The 17114-nt window shown below is 41.1% G+C and overlaps 1 protein-coding gene across 1 annotated transcript in view; it reads right to left on the bottom strand.

Moving 5' to 3' along the window:
* LOC310782184 (NACHT, LRR and PYD domains-containing protein 3-like) overlaps window positions 1-17114 on the bottom strand; it is a gene marked incomplete at its 3' end in the record, with an annotated part of 174355 nt that overhangs the window by 7256 nt on the left and 149985 nt on the right. The window contains exons 11-14 of the mRNA XM_083642870.1: window positions 11047-12305; window positions 10535-10896; window positions 8427-8591; window positions 4152-4325 (exon numbers count right to left, since the gene is read on the bottom strand). Of these exons, the coding sequence (XP_083498996.1) occupies window positions 4152-4325; window positions 8427-8591; window positions 10535-10896; window positions 11047-12305 (1960 nt within the window). The remainder of the gene's footprint in view (window positions 1-4151; window positions 4326-8426; window positions 8592-10534; window positions 10897-11046; window positions 12306-17114) is intronic.

The raw sequence follows: 17114 nt of genomic DNA, 5'->3' as shown, positions 1-17114 counted from the left end.
TTATTGTCTCGGACTAACACGGCAAAAAGTTTGTTATTTCGAGAGCAAATTGTCCCAAAATATTAACACCTTTTGTTTATAGCTTGTATTTTGTTGGTAAGGGTTCAGTGACGGGTACGCCACATCACTGTCGTGCCACTAATGACAGTAAAGCAAGTGTGTGACAACTGGAGTGTAATATTGCTTAAATATGGCACTTTTACCCTTGTGTGCTCATTTGATCAAAAAAATATTTAGGAACCTGATTTTCATTTTCGGAGATATGAAGAACCAGGAGTAGTCAGTCACCTCAGCTGACAGAAGCCGGGGAACATAACGTCATACCAGTGAGAAAACGACCAAATTAACTGATGTATGCAGCTCTGTGGTGATTAGCCAATGTCTCCAAAACATTTCGATTATGATTTATTTCCTTTTGGAAGTTAAATATTCTCACATATGTCACTTGTTAGCTCAGCCTGTTTCGAGGTGAGATGGTGCTTGTTTGTGGGTTAGGATTGATGATTGCTGGCCGAATTATAGATAGATAGATCTTCTCTAAAACACCCACTCTCCATAATTAAAACTGGTCAAAAAATAAATAAAGCATAACAAAATCAAGTTTTTCCAAGGCACTTTGGCGGACATGTTTGCCTGGACAACACAAGCTGTAGGCTATAAATTAAACCACAGTCCTCCTTGGCTGCAGCTGGCAGAGCGTATACTGGTAACACTTTATAATAACGTTCAGTAGTAAGTCATTTAGAAGCTATTAGTTCAAACTATTGGGTCTGTGACTATCGGGTCACAGACCCGTCGGGGGTGGGTCACCAACTGGTCGTCATGGCAACTCATTACCGTATGTTTTTTGTGAGTTTGGGTCCCAGGGAGACACAAAATGTATCCTTTGGGTCCCAAGATGAAAAAGTTTGGGAACCCCAGTATTAGTTAATGATGACTACTGATGAACTAATCATTTACAAAACATTAATATACATTTATAGATTATTAATAAGTGCTATGTAAACATATCACAATGTGTTGTAAGTAATCTATAAACTTAGTAAATCATGAGATCATGAGATTATAAATAAATCATTAATAAATTATTAACAAGTCACTAGTCAATATATTGGATGGATCACTTGTAAGTCACTCAAAGTTTTTATATTCCAACCATGTCTCTATACACATTTGTTAATCATGACAAATTATGAGCAAATCGTTAGTAAATGATTTATAAGTAATTACAGGGCTTAAAATTCATTTAGCAAACTAGGGGGGAATTCCCCCCTTATGTTCTTCAAATAGGGGGGATTTATAGATTTTTGGGGGGATCTATAGACTTTTCTTTTTTCAGGCAATACTATAACCGACAAATACCTGCTTCTGTCCAATAAGCGATAATACTGTAATTTCACATTTTTGTATTTAAAAAAGGAAGTAGTTTATGCACACCTGAGTCTAAATTACTATGGCTTTTGTCGTGTTTTTTCTGCAGACTAAGCCATAGGCTTTTGGTTCTAAGAAAACCTTTTTTTGTATTGAGTGATACGCTCTACTAAAACACTAATATCATATTACATCAGTGTTCATTATATGTGTACTTACAAGTGATCCATAATATATTGACTAATTGCTTATTAATCATGTACTAATGATTTATTTATGATCATTTGATGATTTACTAAACGTTTATAGATGACTTACAACACATTTGTGATGTTTACATATTTACCTCTACAAATGTATATTAATGTTTTGTAAATGATTAGTTCATCATTAACTAATAGCTTATAAATGACTTACTACTGAACCCCTACACAACACATTTGTGATGTTTACATATTTACCTCTACAAATGTATATTCATATTTTGTAAATGATTAGTTCGTCATTACCTAATAGCTTATAAATGACTTACTACTGAACCCCTATGCCTTATCGTTTGTCATTTTTCTTTTCTTTTTTGATTTGGGGACTAGAGAGCTCAATGACTGTAACGTCTCCAGCCCCAGAAGAAATTTTGCATTAATTTTCATTTTTTTTTCATGCTTTTCATTTTTTGTTCTTGCTCCAAGTGAAATGTTTAATGGTCACTTACAATCTCGCCTGTCTTGTTGTTAAATATAGTGTAAAGTATATTTATTGTTTGTCAACCATACACAATAATATTGACTTTGAAAGTTACTAGGCTTTCTAGCTTTCTGGCTCTGAGCCAAAGGCTTCTGTGATGAGCTGAGTGGACTATATTATGTCCCTTTGCTAACTGGTACCCAAGGTTCATCCTATTTACTGGAGCAGTGAACAACCTTTCAATTGCATGATAAGATAATGGGATGGTGATGATTGTTCCAGGTATTAGTTGGTTGCCCATGTGTTATGAGGGGAACATAGTTATGGCTTATGAAAAACTTAAAATTTTGATGGCTAAACTATATGAAAATATAAATTGATGGTCTAATTATTCTTGTTTCTTTGGAAGTGACCATGGTATAAGCGGGTTAATGCACTTATAATGTGCACTTAATTATAATGTAAACTACAGGAAATTGAAAACGAGACTAATTTCTTGTTCTACTGTACTGCTTATGATGAGGCAAGGGTCGTACTTTTTAGTAAAATGTCTTCAATTTATGCTGACTTTTTTGAGTTGGACGACTACGAGAAATTCGAGTTATGTTTTAAAAAAGGTATCTTTCTCACTGCAAACTTTATCTGCCAGGCTTGGGAGCAAAGACAAAACATTTTGTTTGGAGAATGATGTACCGATCTGTTTCTGTGGGTCTGAGAAATATGTTGCTCCACGTCTTATGTTGTTTTGAATGTATTGGTGCTGTGATGTTTTTATTGTATTGTTTTATACATTGTTCTTACTGCTGTATTCTCTGTGTGTCCTGTAAGCCCATGTGGTCTGTGCACAGCAATGTGCATGACACCTTAATAAATCAATAAATCAATAAATCAATAAATCAATAATGCACTTATAATGGACACCCCGTCATGCATTACATGGATGATCTTCTCTCAGTCACTGAACTTCACTGCTGTGAATATGAAGCTCGATCAATAAAACTCAAATCCTCATGTAAAACCTGCAGGTTGACCTTTGCAGATCCAGGAATCCTGTTTTGAGAGAGTGGACCTTAGTTTGGAGAAATGTGTCAAATCATGTGAGAAACACTTTAACACATTCACTGCCAACAACGTATGAACACGTTTTCAGAATCCAGCTGTCCCCTGCCAACAACGTGTTTACACGTTTTTGGCATCGATTTTTTTTTTTTGACGGTGGGTTGTGCATCTAACCCTTTTACATCTCTTATATAATTATTGGAGCCACCGAACGTTTACAACCCATTCCACCGACCCACTAAGTGGCAACAGTGCTCTCCTCGCTAGAGGAAGGAAAGCATTTTTTTAACTTGTCACGCCATTCTCAGCCCAGCCATTCTCCTTTTCGCGCTGATTGCTGGCGATGCGGGATTGCAAATTTACATAATAGATTCAGCCGATCTACTATGATCGGGTGATAGATTACAGGTGGAGGAACACACTTTGAAACACACAGCATAAATATGACCAGAATCGCAAAAGCTTCTCTCAACCAAAACTCCAAACGAGCGAGTCCATCCCGACTTCCTCAAACAGCGGCCGTGCAGACATGCAGGCACAGGAGAGCAGCAAAGCACTGACTGGTGACAAGCTTGTCCGCCCACGGAGGGAGGAGTTGAAGCAACTCGAGAGGGAGGGAGAGAGAGAGAGAGAGAGAGAGAGAGAGGGAGGGAGAGCGAGAGGGAGGGAGAGAGAGAGAGAGAGCGAGAGGGGGAGGGAGAGAGAGAGAGAGAGAGCCAAAAATGAATGGTTAAAGTGACTGTTCCATCCAATTTCACAAAAAGCCGTTTATCTCTGAATATTCTTTCTGAGGCTAAAACCATGCTGTATTCAACTGCTAATGCTTACATAACTACTAACTCTACAAACTAACTCTTTTAGACAGAGAAAGTACACATTCTATTAGTACTTTTGAGATATTGTATGTTCACAAACTCCAAGCTGAAACGAATCCTCGGCTCTTGTAAAATGAGCCATAATCCTCAAAAAACGGCTTGGCAGAAGCTACCTACAGCAAAAAAAAACGGCTGGCAGTCAATGTGTTAAAGTGATTTTACCTGAGAGTCTCCAGTCTGCAGCATGGACTCTCCAGTAAATCAGACAGCAGATGTAGTCCTGCATCCTGCAAGTTGTTGTTAGTCAGGTCCAGTTCTCTCAGATGAGAGGGGTTGGACTTCAGAGCTGAGACCAGGACTTCACAGTGAGTCTCTGACAAACTGCAGCCACTCAATCTGAATAAAGAATAAAGCAAAGCTATAAAATAAATATATTCCTGAAAGCTTTCAACAATCCAGTGTTTCATAAACCAATGGACTTCCGCATGTTGGCCTTATAGAGTCTTTCCATCTGAAAGCAGACAGGCTGTCACAACTCTGTCTCAGGATTGGTCCATTTTCCTTGGACACATTCTGTAACCAACCAGATGAATAAATCTGCAGTTTGGGCCCTGGATGCAAAATAGTTTAAAATAAATAAAGGCTTTAGTTAAGGTCCAGGATCCACTTTTTATTGGGACAATATTTTCAGATGGCAGATTCTCTGGAGATAAGTGCTAAAAATCAGACTTTGAGTTTGATAGGGAACTTAACCCTAATGTAGCTCCGGGGGCTTGCCATAGCGGAGCGGCTGCTCTGGCCGGAAGTGTATCGGAGTTGAGGACCATGGTTAGGTAATAAGAGGCACCTGTTGGTGATCTGCGGCTGTGAGACTGGGCTTGGTTGCTTCCACGAAGGGCTGGGGACCCCACATGCAGCGTGGGTAAGACACGCTGTCCCGATTTACTCCAGCTGCATGTGTTTAGCAGTAGCAGGCTGATGGTGACAGTGCGTGCTGTATTTGGGGTAAGTCCTTGTTCACACAGGACGCTGAACGTAAGTAGAAGTGAAGCTTGAAGCAGGCACAAGCTTAACGGATGCCTAACCGTTCACACACGAAGCCTTCTCTTTTCCTCTCGGCCTACTCGGCGCGCCTTGAACCTGCCCACAACTCCCATTGACTTCATGCACGCTTGGAAAATAGGCGTGAATCCTGAACGATCGTTTGAGCAAGGCGTGAGCGTGGCTTCAGCGTGACACGCGCGGGTTGTGTGAACGGCCTCGCCTGTTAACAAGGACGCCTAAATTAAACTTGTGGGTTCAGCGTAGGTTGAGCGTTGCTTCAGCGTCCTGTGTGAACGGGGGCTAAGTCCCTGCCGTGTGTTATGTTGAGGCGTCATTGTCCGGCATTGTAGACTGATAAATTAATGAATGAATCTCTTCGTAGGAGAGCAGGCCCAGTGTCAGAGGGGTGTCTGGCCTTCCTTTGTGGTGTGTGCCGGTTGACCACTTGTATAAGGTGCATGCAATGTGTTGTTGGTATTTTGGGGGGAGGCTGGTTTGCTGTGCAAATATCTGGTATGTTGGTTAATGGATGTCTATGTGTGCTTTACATTATTATAGGGCTCTTTGAGCAGGTACAGCATACAGGAATAGTGGGGGGAACCCGAGCAGGGGATTGGCTGTGTAGCTGGTGGGTTTTAATATATTTTCTTTCTGGTTTGTGTCTTTTGGGGAGACTTATGAGTGTGGGGAATTAATTATGTTTTGTTTCATTTGGTTTACAGCTAGTGGGCCACCCTTGGTCTGTATATATTTTCTTTTGTTGATTTGAGTTAATTGTTGTTATACTGCCACCCTATATTGCCAACCAACCTGCATTGCTATGGTGCTGAAAGCTTAATCAAATCATTAAAGTCCCTGGAAACCAGAAATATTTTATTATTATTTAGCATTTTGAGTTCATCACATCACAGGACCCTATGTTAATAAGCCACCAGCCAAATTTGAACGATGATGAACGTCGCAAAGTATATAAATTTAGGTTTGACAGTCGTGGCAAAAGTCATGAGAATCAATTATTTTTTAGAGTGTATTTTCTCCCGCGGACTGTGTGGGCGTGTCCCGTCTGCAGCAGGGACATTTCTCTCTGTCTCTCTCTCTCTCTCTCGGAGAGAGAGAAAGAGAGAGAGTGTGTGTGTGTGTGTGTGTGTGTGTGTATTCGCGCGTTGCTGAGAGGAAGAGATCTGTCCGTTCTTTGCCCCCACAGCGCTCGCTCAGTGTCTGTCTCCCTCCCACTTTGTGTGCTGTGTGTGCGCTATGCCTCTCTCTCTCTCTCGGGACTAGTGAGAGAGAGAGAGAGCAGCATAGCGCTCGACACAGCCTGGTGACGCGAGGTTACTCACACACACACACACAGTAGGGCGGGTTGCGCGCGTGTACAAAGGTTATATAGAGCTTATGACGTCATAAGCTCCTGCATTTTAGCACCTCGCGCACTGCTCTCTTCAATGAGGAAGTACCTTGTAGAATCTTGTAGAAAAGTGTCGATTTGAAGGCTTTGGGTTGAAAGTAATGTATAATAATTTCGGAGGCACACAATTACTAACATAAGACCCTAAATAACATAGTTAGAACGTTTTTGTGGATTTTGGTTTCCAGGGACTTTAAGCTATGCATTTTTCTTGAATAATAAAGATAGCTATTTTTAACATTAAGCTGCTTGCTTCATGTGTGCCTTAACAGTGTTGGAACCTGTGGTCTGTGGTAGAGAGAGAATGAATACACTACGTTACTGCATGCTCATGCTGCATATCTCTCTCTGCAACGCTTCCCCTCAGCCCGCTGGGGTCGGATGTGAACCGTTCACATGGCCAGTGGTGGATTCAGTCTTCACCAATCAGTAATGACTTTGCGATCAGTGACGGCATGGGAGGCGCAGCCCATTTTTCGAACCGCTCTCTCATTGGAGCTACGACCTGTCATTCATTCAATTTCACCCCCCTAGACGCGCCCTCAAACCCCAGCAGTGGCTGTGAAGTTGCACAGACTCACTATCAGTGTTGGGGGTAACTCATTACAAAAGTAACATATTACATGTAATATATTACTTTTAGCAGTAACTCAGTAATCTAACTTATTACTTATAAGATTTCAGTAATAGTATACCAGTTACTTTGTCAAGTAACTCAAGTTACAAACTAAGTTACATTTGATTAAATCAAAGCACATATTTAAAAAAAGATACAATCATTTCCTAATCAAACTGTGTTTTTATGCAAATAACCACTATAGATGACAATAACAAAGGAAAAGAATAACATTTAGAATTTTGGATTGTTTACACTGACTTCAAGGCGGTTGAAATTATTTTTCGGGATGTTCCGGGCCGGCGACGTCATTTTGCTGCTGCTGTTGTTTTGGTAAAAGTAATGCAAAAGTAGTGTAATAAGTAACGAGTTACTCTACACAGAAAGTAATATTATAAAGTAACTTATTACTTTCAAATGAAAGTAACTGGTAATATGTAGTATATTACATTTTGAAAGTAACATGCCCAACACTGTTCACTATGTAGTATGCGGAGGGCAGCGATTCAACGTAATATTTGAGTCTGGGGAGAGACTACGAGACTGGTAACTACAAGTCTGCAGCTGTCAGTGGACGAGAACATGGACAGTATCAGTCCCGAGAGGATGCACATTTGGGCGAACACCACGGGCGAGTATAGTTCAGTTTAGTTTCTGGAGTCACTTGGTAGGGGATGTGTGAAGAGAGATGGAGAGAGAGAGAAGCAAACTAAGTGCAGATCTCAAAAGCAGGTAACCACTGTGATTAGTGAGAAGTTGCTGAAAGGAAGAGAGAGCTATGAGTGCTTGAGCAGAAGTGTAGTTTAAATGTACAGCGGGGAATGAGCCACTGTGACTGCACTGAAGAATATAGCTGAATCCACCCATTTGAGAGCAGCAAAAACGAAGCTACATTTAGTTTGGATATATTCAGTGAATTTCTCTTCAATATCCAACCTAAAACTAACTTCATCTCAGAGGAAAAACCCTCTCTTCAAATTCAGTGTCTGTTTCGGTCAGAGCCTCGACAAGAGAGAGGAACAAAGCAGTTGATTAATTTTTATGACAGGATAAAAATGGAACATAATGAGCCATAAGTACCGCCCACTCCAACCCCGCCTCAGCAAACAGTAAAAACAGTAGCTATATTTAGGATTTAAGTTAAAACTAATGTCTACAACTTTTTGATGCTCACAATTAGGCACATAAGACCCTAAATTACATAGTTGGAAGGTTGTGGTGCATTTTGCTTGCCAGGGTCTGTAAAACTATGGGAATATCATAAAACGTCATATTCATCTGAATACAAAAGGATTGTGTGAAAACAACACGAGGAGAATTTGAGATCTAAGCCTCTAAAAGCAGATCCCGTCTGATTTCAGATGGACAGACTCAGACATCCTCAAATTACAATATTTATATTCACAAATTATTAAATATGATGTCTGACCTGAGAGTCTCCAGTCTGCAGTGTGGACTCTCCAGTCCAGCAGAGAGAAGCTTCAGGTTCACGTTGTTGTTACTCAGGTCCAGCTCTCTCAGGTGGGAGGGGTCGGACTTCAGAGCTGAGGCCACGACTTCATAGTGAGTCTTTGACAAGTCATAGTCCCTCAATCTGAATAAAGAATAAAGGAGGAGTTGGACTTCAGAGCTGAGGTCTCTAGAGTTCACAGCCAGAAAGTTTGTTTACAGATTTAATGAAAAAAATAGATCAATCAAAGCAGAGCTGAGACTAGCATACCAATAATGTATATATATAATTTGAAATTTTCCAAAATGTAATATAAACAGAAACAAAATAATACATAAATGTAATAATTATATGAAAGCATTTCTGTGATCTCAGTACGCTTATATGGATGTGAGACGTGGAAGATGATGGTAGCTGATGAACATCGTCTTGATGTATTTGTACACAGTTGCCTAAGAAGGATACTAAAGATATACTGGCCAATATGAATGAGCAATGAAGACGTTCAGAGGATTGCTGGCATAGAAAAGGTCAGAACACAGATACGGACGAGGAGATGGAAATACATCAGACATATTCTAAGGAAGAGCAGACAGTTATGAGCAGATCGCTCGTGTGTCCACCAAAGTGTTTTTTCCCCTGAGGCCAGCATATTGTTTGCAATGGGAGTGCCATATATTTACTATGCTGTAAACACCAGTAGCGTGACGAGGCGCTGAGGGTCTATTCTGAGTTGAACTCCATTCAAGAGTTGAAAATTTTCAACTTTGGGTAAAACACTGCGCTCGTCAGTGTCACTTTTTACCCAGCCGTCCAATCACAGTGGAGGAGGGGTGGGGCAAACACCACTGGTCTCTGAGTTAAACATGCATTGCACAGGCAGGCATGAATTCCACTGCTTCTCAGCTGCAATTTACTGCACGTAACATAGCACAGAGATATAACACAAAAGCTACAACAGCTATATCATTGTGCTATGTAATGTGCAGTAAATTGCAGCTTAGCTTAGCTTGAACCAAACAATGGTAGCTCCTCACCGAGATGTTTCCTCACTCACAAAACCTCAGGAACCCACACAGACCAGCGGGTCCATCCTCTCTCCCTACATGCTCCAGCCTTCTCTTCATCTACAGAGTAAGTATGCTGCTCTACTTTGTGCTGACATTTTACTTCCATGTATATTCTGTATCATAACAACCAAAGTGTCTCAGCTGGAAAAAACTAAAACAACAACAACAACAAAGCTGCACCTATAAAAGCAGGGCTTTTTCACGACCTGGCATTTTGCGTTTTTATTAGGATCTCTTTTAGCCAAAGTCTACTCTTCCAAGAGACACATTAAACATAAAACATATCAAATACGTAAGACATAACAACATACCCTACAACATTACATCAAAATCAGTACATGTCCGTGTGCACAATTGTACAGTATAAAATATACAAAATTATATATAAACACCTTGTCTAATTACTCTAAATACCCTAATACAGTATAACCTACCCTATACCATCCTACATGAGTCCATCTACAAAGGTCTTAATATACTTCTTAAAATGTATTCTAGCTCAAATTAGGATCGATGCCGGTAGCCTATTCCACAAAGTTATTGCTCGATAAAAGCTGGGAAAAAACGCTTTGGTGGGACACATGGCCTTAGAGTTCAGCTTCACCATATATTTGGTTGGGGTTGAGTTACTTTTATGGTTTTGAGCCTACAGCACTAAATTCCAACTTTCCAAGTCATTTTTTCCACTTTGTCTCGTTCATGTCACTCTCTGGAATTCTAGACTAAAGAATGAAACTCAAGAAACAATCTGATCTGTTAGATCAGTAACTGGAAGGTGAAATTGAACCTGAAGCAGTAACGACTTTACTCTGTTACAGGAAAAAGTAATGTGTAATGTGATTACAGTGACACATTACTTTGTAACATGTTACGCCAACACTGTGTACCACTGCTGTGTAGAGCAACAGTTATATGTGTATGGTTGAGAAACTATGATCTTTAATGTAATTCTGAGGGTGTCAGGTTTGAAGGTGGCTCTACACTGTTCTATACTGTTCGTATCACATCAGGACTAACCGAGCCTTCCTGCAGTTCCTCACAGCTGGGATCAGTCTCCATCGTCCCTCCTCTGATATGTTGTAGGCCTCCAGGTCCAACACATCCAGAACCTCCTCCGACATCTCTAGCATGTAGGCCAGAGCTGAGCAGTCTAGTTCAGAGAGTTCATACTTTGATCTGTTCTCTGACTTCAGGAACTGGTGGATCTGCTGATGTACTGACTGGTCATTCATCTCTGTCAAACAGTGGAAGATGTTGATGCTTTTGTCAGTAGAGGTATTGGAGAAGGCCATCTTCTTCAGGGTGCTAATGGCTCTGTTGATGCTTTCTGGTTTGCTCTCTGTCTTACCCAGCAGGTCTTGTAAGAGTTTCTGGCTGGACTCCAGTGAGAGGCCATGAAGGAAGCGGACAAAGAGGTCCAGGTGGCCATTTTTACTCTGCAGGGATTTGTCCATGGCTGTCTGCAGGAAGACATCCAGTTCACTGTCTTTAGATATATCCCAGTCTCCCCCGAGGAATGTGTCCAGTACCTCCTTGTCCCTGTTTGTGTAACAGTGGAACATGTAGACCGCAGCCAGAAACTCCTGAATGCTCAAATGGACAAAGCAGAACACCTTGTGCTGGGACAGCATACACTCCTGTCTAAATATCTCTGTCAACACTCCTGAGCGCACTGAGGCTGCTGTGATATCAATGCCACACATTCTCAGGTCGGCTTCATAGAAGATCGGGTTGCTGTTCACCAGCTGCTCAAAGGCCAGTTTTGCCAGAAGGAGAATCGTCTCCCTGATCTCCTTATCCGTTCTCTGATACTTGAACATCCCCAGTTTGCACTGAACCAGCAGGAAGTGGATGTACATCTCAGTCAGGGTCTTGGGCATTGTTCCTCTCTTACTGGTTTTCAACTGATGGACCACAACTGTATCAATGATCCAGCAGAAGACTGGGATGTGGCACATGATGTGGAGGGTTCGTGAAGCCTTGATGTGGGAGATGATTCTGTTGCCCTGCTCCTCATCTCTGATTCTCTTCCTGAAGTACTCCTCCTTTTGTTCTTCAGTGAAGCCTCTCACATTTGTCACCATGTCACAGCACTCAAGAGGGATCTGATTGGCTGCTGCAGGTCGTGTGATTATCCAGAGGCGAGCAAAGGGAAGGAGATTCCCCTTGATGAGGTTTGTCAGCAGCCTGTCCATTGAGGTTGACTCTGTGATATCAGTCAGGACCTCATTGTTCTTGAAGTCTAGAGGAAGTCGACACTCATCCAGACCATCAAAGATGAACATAACCTGGAACTCGTCAAACTGGCAGATTCCTGCTACTTTGGTCTCAGGAAGTAAGAGATGAATAAGTTCCACCAAGCTGAAGTTTTTATCTTTCAGCAGATTCAGCTCTCGGAAAGTGAATGGAAATATGAACTGTATATCCTGGTTGGCTTTGTCTTCAGCCCAGTCCAGAGTGAACTTCTGTGTTAAGACTGTTTTCCCAATGCCAGCCACTCCCATTGTCATCACTGTTCTGGGTGGTGGTGCATCTCTTCCATGTAAGGGTTTAAAGATGTCTTCACATATGATTGTTGTTTCTGGTCTCTGGTTTCTGGATGCTGCTTCAATCTGTCTGACCTCATGTTCATAATTGACCTTTCCCCTCTCTCCTACTATGAGGTAAAGGACTGTGTAGATCTGATTCAGAAGTGTTTGTTTTCCAGCGTTAGCAATCCCCTCAAACACAATGTGGAACCTCTGCTTCAGAAGGCATTTGTGTCGATGTTGACACACAGCAAGAGTTTCTGAAAGAACAAACAACAGATGAAATCAATTACAGTTTATTAAAGAGTAATGCAAACATTTCCTGATCATTTACACTCCATGGACTCTGTCTCATTGGTGGTGGGTGGACAAGCAGGTCCTGACTGGTTTAAGGTATGAGGTAGCTGATGTAGAATAATGTATTACTCAACCAGAAGTTTCAGAGCTGACCAGCCCAAGACACACCTGTGCAATAATCATGCTGTTTAATCAGCATCTTGTAGTGATGCGCGGGTCGAAAGTGACATTATTAAATAACTTACAATAGCAAGACAAGCAGACTAACGCTTTATTAACTCATTGAATGCCAATGACGACAGCTGTCGTCAATTCAAATACTGACGTAGAGTGCCAAAGACGACGATTGTCGTCAATTGCGTTTTTTGACGGTGGGACGTGGATCAATCCCTGATACATCTCTGGTACAACTATTGTAGCTATTGGAGGTCTATAACCTATTTTACAGAACCCTTAGGTGGCGACAGTGCTCTCCACATAACAGAAAGGCAAGGAAAAAACAGAGAAGAAGTCGTTATGGAAACGGAAATCGCATCGCATCCGTATGCATCGATATGCTGAAGCACGTTACTGCAGCTGTGCCTGCAGCAGCCAATCTGCTCCCACAATTGAGCCGCTCCGTGTCGGTTACGACAGCACATCCGCACATCCACACCCTGGAGTTGTTATTATTCTCAACTGGAAGCATCGTTGCCGGTGACAAACACACGCGGAACGCTGTAATAAAACTGGATGTTGCGCACCCTTCACTGTGCGCACAGCAAACTCAGCAGAGAGCCACCACAGACAGGAGGAGGAGTGTGCAGTTGAGGCGAGGCGGGGCGGGGCGGCGGGGGGGGGGGGGGGGCACGCAGAGCAGCACGCAACACCCAGACAGACCCAGGCAGCAGGACAGGATTGACAAACGCAAGCCAGAATATCCGATGCCCACCAGCAGCAAATCAAGACCAGCAAGAAGCTGCAACCAGCAGCGCACGCAGGGGCCAGCGCTGCTGGTTGTAGCTAAAAATATTATTCTGCCAAACAAAATTCCCTGGCCTAAACTGTTTTATTGAAGGAAATTATTTTTGAGGTGTGACTACATTAGAAAAGATTAGCTTCAGAGTCAGTGATGTGCTTGAAATGTTTAATTTCACAAAAGGCCAATTATCTCAGCTTCTAGAAAAAAATTGCTGTTTTTGGATGAATCAAGCTATCTTCTCCGGCTCATAACTAAAGAACGGAAAATGGGATCAATAAACTTTTTTTTGCAGATGATAGAATAGAGTCTCATCGTTCTTTGTGCGTGTTCAGTGTTTACATAGTAATATCACACAATATTCTGTGGGCCTCGAGAAATCACTGAAAACGCTCTGAAACTCTGGCACTGGGAGCGTCCGTTCTCCAAAAGTGGCTGGCACTCAATGAGTTAAAGATGTGCACTCTGTGTGTGTGTCTCTGTCTCACACACAGACACGTACACACTCACGCACGCATACACACACACACACACACACACACACACACACACACACACACACATGGAAGGAATCTCTCTTTGTAATTATTATTATACGGATTATGGACTGATATATTTTCAACTTTACTGCGACATCACGTACCAGGGATGGGAGGGTAACTTACTTTAAAAATGTAATCTGATACAATTACTAATTACCTGTTAAAATGTTTAATCAGTAACATAATCCAAGTATCACATATACAAATAATGTAACTGATTACGTTCTGTTACTTTTGGATTACGTTTGAACAACTTTCCTGCATTCGACCACTGGAATCTGGGGGCATGCTCCCTCAGGAGGACATTTCCCCCCAAAACTGTTCATTTTTACTCATTTCAAGTACATGTGTTGTGTTGAGAGAGATAAAGCAGCACAAAGTAGGCTACCATGACTGAGAACTGAAACACCTTTTTACATTCAGTAAAAACAAGTTTGGTGATTCTATTCTTGTGCTGATATACGCTCGTTTCAGAGTGGAACCGCAGTTAATGTACATAATGGCTTTTCATTGTCAGTTTTACTGGCCCGTTTCTCACTTATCACTGTACAATGATACACGATGATTGCTTGGTTGCAGCACTAAATGCCTGGGTGCATGCTTGGGGAAAAACAGCTCTGTGATTCTCATTTCAGACCTTATGTGTAGGTTACATTAGGCGGTCAACCAATCTATCTAGTGTCACCTATTTCTAATTAATAATAATTAGAGATGTCACAATATATCGTCCCACAATATATCACGATATCAAAACGTGACAATATGTATCGTTGAGATTAAATCTCATATCGCGAGAAAAAGAAGCTGAACATGGTGGCACTTATCTGCATCTGCATCTACGCAATTTCGCTAGGAGCCGCCCGATTTTATCACTGGCGGATGCTGAAACTCTGATACATGCTTTTATCACTTCAAGAATAGATTACTGTAATTCACTCTTCTCCGGTCTACCATTAACTACAACCAACAGTCTTAAATTAGTTCAGAATGCAGCAGCTAGAGTCTAGAGAACAAGGAAATTCAATCATATTACCTCTACACTCATAGCCCTGCATTGGCTCCCGATACAGGCTAGGGCCGTTTTCAAGGTACTCCTGACCTACAAGGCCTTGAATGGACTCGCACCATCCTATCTCGCCGACCTAGTTAAACCCTACATTCCGGGACGGTCACTACGCTCCCAATACGCTGGTTACCTGACAGTCACCAGGTATAAGAAAAAAACAGTCGGGGCCAGAGCATTTACACACCGTGCCCCGTGTCTTTGGAATGCTCTTCCCCTGACTGTTAGAGAAGCTGACATATTGACATTTTTAAATCTAGGCTCAAAACCCACCTTTTCTCTGTGCATTATGGCTCCTCCATCTATTGATGTTTTCTAGTTTTCTGTTGTAGATTTTACTCTGTGCTCCTCTTGTCTATGTGATATGTCTCCGCATAGGCTTGTGTATTGTGCATGTGTTTGTGTCATATACTCCGAACTGCTTTGTTGTCAAGTGTACAGAGACCCCTTGGGGTGATGTTGCACTATAAATGAATAAAAACTGAACTGAACTGAACTATTATTTAAGTGTTTTTGAAGTGTGTGTTTTTTCTTCTGGGTTTTATTTTTTTATTTGCACCAGCCTAAGGAAGAGCAGACAGCCACTTGGATAAATACACAATGTACAATAAATATAAATGTATTTTAAATTGTGATCATTGCTAGTAATCCCAATTTTGAATGAATGTAAGTGTAATCTTGATTACATGTTTTTTTCTGTAACTGTAAGGGATTACCGTTACCTTTTTGTATCCTGATTACAGTTACTAGATTACATGTAATCAGTTACTTACAGTTACTGGTAATGGCAAATTTTTGCCATTACAGACCAATATTTAGAGTTTGTAATGACGACTATGCAGAAATAACTCCATAATGACAAGAATAAACAGCTGCGTATCTGTGAAAGAGAAAGAGAGAAAGAGAGACAGATACCGAGTTTGGACACTTTGGAGCGCAGCGCTCATCCTGGGTCCTGAGACATATTACATTAAATTGTCCGTTTGCGGGCTGCCTGGTTGGGTTGGGCATTAATGCATAATTTAACGGGGCGGGTGGGACGGACTGGCTCTCTTAACGGGTTAGCTTGGTGTGCAGGCCCGCTGGAAGTCATTTTAAGCAGGGGGTGCTGCAAGGAAGAATTTTTGGCGGCGGCCAAATTTTTTTTTTAATGTTTTTTTGACGTTTGGATGATTTTTAGCCATATTTTAGAAGAATATCTAATTTTAAATTAACATTAGGATTATACTGTTGTGATGTGATTATTCAATATTTTCTCCTTTTCTACTCACTTTCATGTCACCACCTTCTCTCCCTTTAGGTCGTTTTACACTACAATAGACAGCAACACACGCAGAAACACTGAACTTATTATATTTTATTACCTTATTATTATAAACCAAACATCAAAAATAACATCTCCACCCTCTTTGCTTTGCTCATAAACCCTAAATATCGCAGTATAAAACATGCAATATAAACTGCAATTCCAATACAAAACAGCAGAGGGTGTGACCCTGACCCACGCAGCATCTTAATATGCCACACCTGTCAGGTGGATGGATTAGTGCCCAAAATGGATTTAAACACATTTGTGAACCAAATGTGGGAGAAATAAGCCTTCTGTGTGCATAGAAAGTTTTAGATCTTTTATTTCAACTCATGAAAATGGACTGAAAACAAAAGTGTTTAATATATTTTTTGTTCAGTTTGAGGTGAACAGGAAGGGGAGGAGAAAAGTCAGCAGGGGGTGCGTAGAGCAGTAGGCTACAGGAAATGATGTGACTGTTTCTTCATTATTATTATTACTATTATTATTATTATTATTATTATTATTTTTTTTTACCTTTATTTATACAGGGGGAGTCTCACTGAGAGCAATGCTCTCTTTTTCAGGAGTGCCCTGTTCACATTCACACACACATTCATACCTTTCCATATCTTTTATTTCAACTCATGAAAATGGACTGAAAACAAAAGTGTTTAATATATTTTTTGTTCAGTTTGAGGTGAACAGGAAGGGGAGGAGAAAAGTCAGCAGGGGGTGCGTAGAGCAGTAGGCTACAGGAAATGATGTGACTGTTTCTTCATTATTATTATTATTAGGGGTCCAAGCACGAAGTGCGTGGATCCCTATTGTATCTGTTACGTTTATTATTTTTAGGGGTCCAAGCACGAAGTGCGTGGATCCCTATTGTATCTGTTCCGTTTATTATTTTTATTTTTATTC

The sequence above is a fragment of the Poromitra crassiceps genome (genome assembly GCF_964638095.1).
Source record: "Poromitra crassiceps genome assembly, chromosome: 9".
Classification (NCBI taxonomy): domain Eukaryota; kingdom Metazoa; phylum Chordata; class Actinopteri; order Beryciformes; family Melamphaidae; genus Poromitra; species Poromitra crassiceps.
Note: the sequence above shows the minus strand (reverse complement) of the source record. Positions and strands in the feature narration are given on the sequence as shown.